Source organism: Nicotiana tomentosiformis, chromosome 6 (assembly GCF_000390325.3).
Source record: "Nicotiana tomentosiformis chromosome 6, ASM39032v3, whole genome shotgun sequence".
NCBI lineage: Eukaryota > Viridiplantae > Streptophyta > Magnoliopsida > Solanales > Solanaceae > Nicotiana > Nicotiana tomentosiformis.
In genome coordinates, this window is record NC_090817.1 from 137,753,027 (window position 1) to 137,762,810 (window position 9,784).

The window sequence follows — 9,784 nt, forward strand, 5'->3', positions numbered from 1 at the left end:
CAGGAAGGGGAGCCTTGGCGTAATTGGTAAATTTGATGTCATGTGACCAGGAGGTCACAGATTCAAGTTGTAGAAACAGTCTCTTGCAAAAATGCAGGATAAGACTGCGTACAATAGATCTTTGTGGTCCGACCCTTTCCCGGACCCCGGACATAGCGGGAGCTTAGTGCACCGGGCTGCCCTTTTTTGCTTATAGAATAGCATAATTAAGAAATAAGAATATTCGAATAGGGACAGGGGGAATTGGGACAAATAGGAAAAATATATATCTAGGGAAATTAAAGCATTTAGCTCTGGTTTTAGCTAAGCTAAAAATCGACGTGCATGCACGAACTATAGTAACTAAATTTTTGACAATTTATATAATCTCGTTTGAGAGTTTGGTCAATACTTATTAATCATAATTATCAGTTGTTTGGTCGCCTATCCGTAAGTTTAATACATTGGTAAAGCAATAGTATATCACACTAATACATTTTCAGCAACGCAAGTATTTAATGTTCATACATTTCTCTAAAAACAATCACATTAATCCTAACTATGGTATGAGATGAAGATAAAATAATACACGGTTTGTTTCTGTTGCAAATATCAAGAATATATATATATATATATATATATATATATCTCTTCTACGAGGAGATCATTCGTAATATTTAATTAGTTATTCAAAGGCAAGGCTGATAAATGATCAGTTCATTTTAACATAGTAATGTTTCACAACATGCAGCTCATCTATATATATAACTATATTATTGTGTAGATTAGAGATAGAGTTGTTTTTTGGTAAACATATATGAAACGTTTACTTTATTCTTAGACAAAAATACCTAGCTTAATACTGACCATTAAGTTATTAGCCATTAAAGATGGCGAATCATCCATGGTGGCATCACAGTATTAGCAGTTTGCTGCTGCGAACCTCCTTCTACTTCTCCATTTTCTTCTGCAGTACTCTGATATGCTTCCCTGCATTTTGCATGTTACATCATAGGCAAATGGAGCTTATATACTACGGGTTTAACAGAACCCAGTAATTTTGATATAGTATATAGATATGTGGTCAAAAAGCACAAAAAACTAAACAAAATAGTAAATTTTAAACAATAAGTGTAATGATCACTTAAAAGTTAGGATAACGTTTAAATTTCAGATCCGCCTATAATTTATAGAGTTCCCAAGAAAGCTATCCCCAACTCAAATATGCATCACCTTTTTTCTTATAGATCAAGAAATTCTCGAGGGCTAGTGGTGCACAGTTCGAAGCTCAGTGGATAATAGGCATGCCCGACTGCCTTTTTTCACTTAAATATCTAGTTTTTGTCTGCAGTAGAATTCAAACCTGTGAAGTGCACTTACACATTGCGTTGCGCACTTACCATTAGACCAAAACCCTAGGCATATGCATCCCTTTTTCTTGAGTACTTTATGTAATTGATTAATAGACTTATTAAGCGACAATATGATGATTCGATACACGTTATTTGAAGGTTAATTTTCTCATTTTCTAAACTTATTTTTATACTGCTCTTTGCCTAGCCAATGGCTTATTGAATACAAAAAGTAGAATAAAGAGATTGGGACAGGAAGGGGGAAACTATATATACCCAAGGTTAGGAGAGTCCAATTGCTGTTGAAAAATAAATGAAGGTGAGTTGAGTTCTTGGTTCTGCTGCTCCCGCTGATTTTGCTGGGCCAACTCTTTCTCCCTCTCCTTCACCTGTTTTAAAGGAATTCAAAATTTAATACTGTAATAGTAAATTTCCAGTTGGAAAGATTTGCAGTGATAACTAGAAACATTATAGGGACAAATGAAATAATAATTTACCTTCTTGCAAAGCTGGTTGTTTTGCTCCTGCAGTGCTTTGTCCTGTACCATGCAAAGGAAATGTTAAAGAAACAATTTGTTTCTATCATGCAATTAATATCTCAATAATTAAAAGTGTGTTCTCTCTAACAGCTTAAGCGTCGCACTCCTGAACACACATCTTTTTCCTACTTTTCAAGTAAAGATCAGAACTTGAAAGGAAATTCTTACCTTTTTTTGAAGCTCAGAAATAGACTCATGCATCAATTGGTTCTACAAGAAAAATAAGTCTTTAGTTTAGAGGTGTTTTCTCAAAGAAAATCCAGATTATACAGCTATGTTTTCTAAATAATTTGGTTGTACCTTGCTTGAGCGAATGTGTTTAAGAGCAGAATCCAGCTGGTGTTCCAAATTCTGAAGTTCCTTCGTACTTAACGAGTCCAAATCTTCTCCCATATAATGCCTGCAAATCGTCAATATGAAACGACGAACAGTTTTTAAGGCAATAATGTTTCTACCAAGGGAAATGTATATGTCACATAAAATTCGTTTAACGATATATCAATTATGTGTACCTTTGGTTTCTCTGCAAAACCTCAAGTCTAGCCTTAAGTTTTGCATGTTCCAGGGTCCAGCTTCCCTGCACCAAATTAATTACACCGTCCTCAAAACGAAGAAATGACTTCAAATGTTACGCATTGTTAATAGAAAAGAACTTTTACGAACAATGTATATAAGTTAAATCCGAAATAAATTAGCCATACCGGGCAGCTATGATCAGTAGTAGCAACAAGTTGCCTCTCAGCATATGAGTATCTTTCGTATCTTTCAAGGATCCTCTCCATGCTGATATATTGTATCAGAAGAGAGTTGTTTGATCAGAATCAGATACAAGTCAAATACAGGATAATGGACAAAAGCTTAAAACAATGGTCATTACATTCCCCTAACGCCCCAAGAAAATCAACACAACATAATTTATTAATCTCTTTGATCAAGTCCCTTGATTAGTGTAGCTTTTTATTTTATCTTCATAGCATATATATTCATATATACTATTAAAGTAGATACATTGTGGTGTATCAGAATATTTAGAGAAAATAATACATATATTAGCTTTTGTATTATTAATCCCATGCATGATAGTGTTTTTTAACCTAGTAATTATATATCATATTCGGTACTATTCTTATACATAACAAACTATGACATTTGCAATAACATATTTTTTAATACATGGATAAGCATGCATAAAAACATGATGCTGTCTTTTCCAAATCTTTAATACACAAAATCAAACAGTCGATCAGAAATAACCCCCATAACTAATTTTATTATTACTAATTTCACGATTGCTAATAAGCTCAATTTAGTACTATTCTTATACACCCTACCAAATGACCTCTTAGGGCAAGAACCTAAGAGAGATGTGCATAATTCCAGCTTCTCCAACAAAATAAAGAATATTGGGGTATTAGGAATGTGAAGGAGATAAATTGATAAATAGAATATATGAATTTTATGTGATCAAACTGTAATAATTTCTACACTATTAGAGCATTAAATTTAAACTCTTACTGAAAACCTTATCGCTAAGAACACAACAATAACAACAAATTACTATTATTACGCCTCAATCCCAAGCTAGTCGAGATATATCGAATGATAAATGTTATATTTGGGTCCATTATATTCAATATACATTCCGGACTTGAGGATTATCTAATACAAGGAATTCCATATACTTTCTAGTGGTTGTAACTTTAAATACAAAGAGTCTTCTGGTAAGAACTAGCCTTCAAGTTGGTACAACTTATTTGGATTTTCAACAATCATCATTTTCTATGTTTTTCTATATCTACCTTGATTCCGAGTTATTTTAAATTTTGTTTAAATAACTTCTTTTTCATATGATTCTAGGTTTATCTCTTTCTCTTTTAACATCTTCAATCATCTTGTTTTCACATGCAAGAATTGGTGCATCTGGAGGACTATGTATTCAAACCATCTCAATCTACATTTCCTCACTTTACCCTTTATATTCCCGCTATTTGAACCGCCAAGCAGATGTGATAATTTATGATTTTATAGATTTAATCTTTTATGACCGCAGATCCATTTTAACGTTCACATTTTTGCAACACTCATCTTGTGATTATGTGGGGCTTTGGAGACCCAACAATCAACCAATTTAATGACAAAATAGAAATTTAACTTCCCCTCTTCCTTTTCTTCTCTATATTTTCCCTTCAATAGCCTTCTCCGCCCCCACTCCCACCCCACCCCCAACGCACCCACTGCCCTCAACTCATGACTTTTTTACCATTCTAATGTTATGTCCAACAAAATAAGCAGCCTAGTGTTCATTATAAAGAAGTTAAAAAAAGTAGAAGATATGAAAAAGGAAGAAAGAAGAGAAAAGGACTCTTAAGCTAAACAAATCCATAAACCAAAGACTATCAGCAAAGAGAGACTACAACTTAGCATGCAACAAAATTTAAATGAAGCGTACATCATTAAACTTTTTATGGTTTTCAAAAGAAAAGCTAGGACACAATGCAAATAGATGAAGGAGTCCTATAGTTAAATATAGTATAATATGTACAAGCATTTTACTTTGTATAAAAAAATCATTTGATGCAAGGATATAGCGCGAAGATATGGATTCTACCGAACCCGTAGCTTCTATTTTGGATCCGACATGCCCACCTCTGCATGAATAGTTTCTATGAGTACCAGTTTACAGTTATGATTTACTTTTGCAATGATCATGTAATTTCATTTATATACCTATTTTACGAACGAGGTAAATTTGGGACACGGCTGAAGAAGGTCTTCTTCGAAGCGATAGACTATCTATTTCACTATCATATATAAAAGCATGCAGAGAGAAAGAGTAGATATTGAAAATCTTATGATAGAAAACTAGTTGTATGTACGAGTTTTATTGCTATGCCTGAAGACCCTTTTCATTTATCAATCCTCAATATATACCCTTCTCTTAAAAGTGTGTGATCATCTCATTCAAAGTTTAAACAGTTAAATACACCTTGTTTTTATTTTTTAATTATGTCTTCAACACGCCTAATCATGTGCGAGTTTGATTTTTTCATATGTCAAGAACGGGTATTTTTTGTTTTGTTTTTTAATAATGGATGGAGTTGAGAGTCAAATCAAGAGCTTTGTCTGCTTTTATACTATGTACGTAAAAGTATGTGATCATCTCATTTAAAGTTTAAATTGTTAGAGTGAACATACTTTTATTTATCTAATTATATCTTCAACATGGTCTAGTTCATTCAAATACTTTTATTCGACCCATATCCAGGATTTAAAAAGCATATGTGCACCACTATCTTTAGAAAAATATATGATTTGACAATACAAATATTTTTACGATGACACAAGTTGATGAACAAACTCTAATTAATATTATTAGCATTGTTTATGTTCTCGACTAGTTTTCATACGTTGAAAACTATCAATATAATTGAATCATTACTTACGATTTTAAATATATTACATTATATATAGCAAGCTAAAAATTATTAAAAAATTCTTCATCCATCCTATACGTAGATCTTTTTATGTGCTTCCATTTCCCTATAAATACATGATTTGCATTATTAGTTTTATATTATAGTGCAAGTTTAAGATTAATTTTGTTTTCTGGTACTTCATTTCATGACAAAATGTAAATTTTTTTGAGAGATTAACCTTTTAATTTTAAAGTTCTCTTTTTCATCGAACACTTACAACCTACTATTAGTAGTGATAATTTTCGAGAGAAAAACATGGGATCATAATATCACATTTCATGAAGCATTTTAGTGAAAGCTTTCTTTTTAAGAATAACTTAAGGCCAAGTAACCAAGAAAGAAAAGAAAACGTTCAAAAAACATAAGCATGTTTAATTAAAAAGTCTAAGGGGGCAAGCAAGAATTGACCCCTAACCTTTGGGGATGAAGGTGCACTTATTGACCATTGAGCCAAAATACTCACTTAAGCATGTGTTCACACATGCTTATTTAAAAATAAAATCAGAAACATACAAGTGTTATAATCTATAAGGAGGGGAGCATGGATTCAAGTCTCTCGCTTCGAGAGCAAATTATCTAAGTAATAATATTCAATCTGCTAAATTTAGCTTGTACGTTTTGACACTTTTTAAATTTAAATTAAAAATCGGATTGCATGAGTAGAAGTTTCATCCCTGCTTCATCACAGCAGCTATGAAATCATAGACTATATATTATCATCTCTGCCTAGCCTATTTTGGGTAAGAAATATGTTTGACTTGAATCTTGCCACCTGTTCACCCATAAATGCAAAACAAAACAAAATAATAGTAATATATGTATATAAAGCCAGTAGATACACTGTACCATGAGTACCTCGTTTAATTTATACTATAAAGTTTTGAAGAGTTGGTCACTGTACCATGAGTACCTCGTTTGAAGACATTTGCATGAAACACAAGTACTTAAAGATACATTTGAAATTAAGAATGCTTTTACAACTTGGCTTCCAAAATAAAACACAGATTAATCTTTTTGTCATGGTTTATTTGTAACTAAAAATGTTTGACTAATATACTTTATATATTTCGATTTATGTGAATCTATTTCTTTTTTAGTCCGTGTCAAAAAAATTGATTGTTTTTATATTTGTAAGCACTTTATCTTTATGCTATAATTTATAATCACACAAAATATATATGCCTCATTTTATACCACAAATTTAAAAATATTTTTTTTTCTTAAACTCCGTGTCCAATCAAAAGAGTATTTTTACGCCACAAATTCAAAAATCTTTTTTTTTTATTTTTTATTCTGCACGTGCTTTTCTTCTTGTTTGACACGAAGCAATCTGCTGTTAAAAATGAGAACTATTTTTAGAAACTACACGAGGAAACGCTAATAATATTGGATCTATCAAAATTGAGTCTGCAAAAGAGATTTTATAGGTTTTTGCATGGAAATGACTGCTTAATAAAATATTATTATAAACAGGAACTACACACAACAACAACCGTACGCTGACTGGAAAGGTTGAGATACCGTCTCTGGTAAAATCTCGACTCAAAAAAAATAAAAAGAAATAATAGAAACAAACAATATCAACAACAAAACAAAAGTCAAAAAAATAATAACAGCAATCTAAAAATCAAAAAATTAGATGGAAGAAAGTAGTGGCGGCAAACATAACAACACCAAAATACTAGAAAATCAATGCGGAAGATATTACACAACAATAGAAATGGGAAGAATTTAAAGGAACAAAGAACGAAAGCTACTGCTCAAGATTGCAAGTAACTTGGTATCGAGCAGTAACAGGTGCATATAGCTAGCACATAAAATTTAAGAATATAAAACAAGTAAACACAAACAGGGAATTAGATACAAAAAGTCAAAATTAATAAAAACAAAAGGCAACACTGTTCCAAAAGTAAATAAAGAATGTCAAGAACTAAAAATTAAATATCAAGAAGGGAGAAATGTGATGACTATACCATTTCTTAAGAAAAAAAAAAGAAAAAAAAAAGGTTCTAATTAATTGCTAAGGAAAACCATAAAAAAACAGTAGTAAAAGATAGGGAAAAGACGTACCAAGAATCAGTGGCATATTCAAAGAGTTTGCCTTTTGTAGAAAAAACAATCAAACCAACCTCAGCATCACAAAGCACAGAGATCTCATGAGCTTTCTTAAGCAAACCAGATCGACGTTTTGAGAAAGTAACTTGCCTATTAATTTTGTTCTCAATTCTCTTCAACTGCACCCTTCCTCTTCCCATTTCTTTTTTTGGGTAATTTTTTCCCCTGAAAAACAAAAAAGAGAGTAATATATTCTCTCAAATGGAGAAAGAAAAGAAGAGTGCAGAATAAGAAAGTGATGGTCTTATTCTCTTTATTTCTCTCTTTGGTATCGAAATGATTATTTTGTAGCTTCAGGAATTTTTTATTGTTACTAATGGGAAGTGGAAATTAAATATCCCAGATGGGAGGAGAGAGAGGAGAATGGTATTTGAAAAACCAGAATGGTTTCGTCAATTGCGTTGTCGATGTTTTATTGGTTAGAGAAACTGGTGCGTCATTAGTGTCTGGAGTAAAGGCCACAAGTTTTTGGAGAAATCAACAATGGACAAAAGGTACGGACTAGGTATCTTTTTCACTTACTCATCTTTATGATTTCATTACTTTCTCCGTCCCAATTTGTATTAATTCGATTGGATACAAAATTTAAAGGTAAATTAATTTTGAAAATCTTACGGAAATATCCCAAAAAAGTTTCAAATTACGAACCTCTAATCATTAATCATAAACTTACCAAAACTAGCTAGTCAGGCACATATAAAAATTAAAAAATTCAAAAAATTAAGGTTCTTTCTCTCAAAAAATCACACACAAACATCTTCTACCATATTTTTAAGGGTGATTAACAACATTATATGCAAGACGAAAAGGAAATTTCATAAATGAGGCAACAAATAAGATGATGAAATACACACACACACACACACACATATATATATATATATACAAGATTCCAAAAATCTAAGCAAAAAAGGACTTTTTTCAATGGGTATGGTTGAGATTCATTGAAAACATATAGATGAATCAATATACAAAATTTGAGGAAGATTGGAGGTGATTTGGACTGAACTAGTATCAAAATTCGTAGTTAAAATCGAGTTCATAAAGTTCTTCTGTGACACATGTATCTAACATATATCACACATGTATCTCACACGCATGTATACGTGGATATACATGTGATATTTATTTGATACAAATATGATACACATCTGATATACAAGTGATACACACATGTGAAACACATATCATTTTTTCATGTTCATCCTTTACTTCGAATTTTCAATTCAAACACCTCAAAACTCTACTAAAGCATCTCAAAATTGAGATTCAAGCTCCTTTAGATGTACCCAATCTATTTTAGTAACACCCACTCAAAAGAAAGCAAAAAACTTGACTTTTTTTGTTCCAAATAGCTAATTGGCTAATATTAGTAATATTTTATGAATTAGCCAATTTTTGTAATAAGCTACTTATAAATGGACATAACTAGTATTTTCTCATTAATATTTTTAGTACGAAGATATATTTTATCTATGTTAATTTATGTGTCTTAATTTGACTAGATATAAAATTTAAAAAGATGTGAAAAACTTTTCAATCTTGTGGTCTTATACTAAAAATGTGTGATATATAAAAATATCCTTGAATCTTGTGGTTTTAAACATATCATGTAAAAAGTTTGAGTTAAAGAGTTATTAAATATAGAGAGATACATTAATTTTTAAATAAATTAAAATGAAAAGTATGACGCATAAATTGAAACGAAGAGAGTATCATTTTTTGAGAGACAAGCTAAAAAAAAAAAATATCACATAAATTGAAAAGGCAAGAATAATTTTATAGTTAGTAGATTTTGAAGCACACGCGTATTATGTATTTACTGCATATCAATGGTGCAATTATTAAATTATAACATCAATATTATTAAAAACAGAAATTAAATGATAAATAGAAATGAAAGATACACATATAAAATAGAAATGACATAATAATGATTGTTGATCTTATTTGCCTTACTTAATAGAAGACGAAGCTCTACTTATTTTTCGTCATGTTCCACAATTTAGCATAGTAGTATGTATTTATTATCTTTATTTTTAATTTTCTGAAAAATTAAGAATAGAAATTCTATATTATTGTATAGTTGCAGAAAAAACCCAGAGAATGTATAGCGCATATGATTTTTTTGCAGAAAATATACAAAAAGAAAATATCCGTGGGAATAGCTAAAAAATTCAGGACCGGAAAATCTTATAATACTTTCATAATTTTTAAACTTGATGTTGATTTAAAGAGTATAATAGTAGGTAATGGAAAATACGCAACGGCATTACAAATGATTTTTATATTGTTGTAATCTTTATATGATTGTATTTTAAAA

General features: G+C 30.9%; 1 protein-coding gene across 1 annotated transcript; it reads right to left on the bottom strand.

Moving 5' to 3' along the window:
• Positions 1–646: 646 nt before the first annotated feature.
• Positions 647–7,878, bottom strand: LOC104098740 (agamous-like MADS-box protein AGL8 homolog). Its single transcript, XM_009605549.4, has 8 exons — positions 7,417–7,878; positions 2,572–2,653; positions 2,383–2,447; positions 2,171–2,270; positions 2,039–2,080; positions 1,829–1,870; positions 1,608–1,720; positions 647–969 (listed from the first exon to the last, which is right to left on the bottom strand). Exons 1-8 carry the CDS (start codon positions 7,599–7,601, stop codon positions 864–866), a joined length of 735 nt encoding a protein of 244 aa, XP_009603844.1. The 5' UTR covers positions 7,602–7,878; the 3' UTR covers positions 647–863.
• Between the last annotated feature and the right edge of the window lie 1,906 nt (positions 7,879–9,784).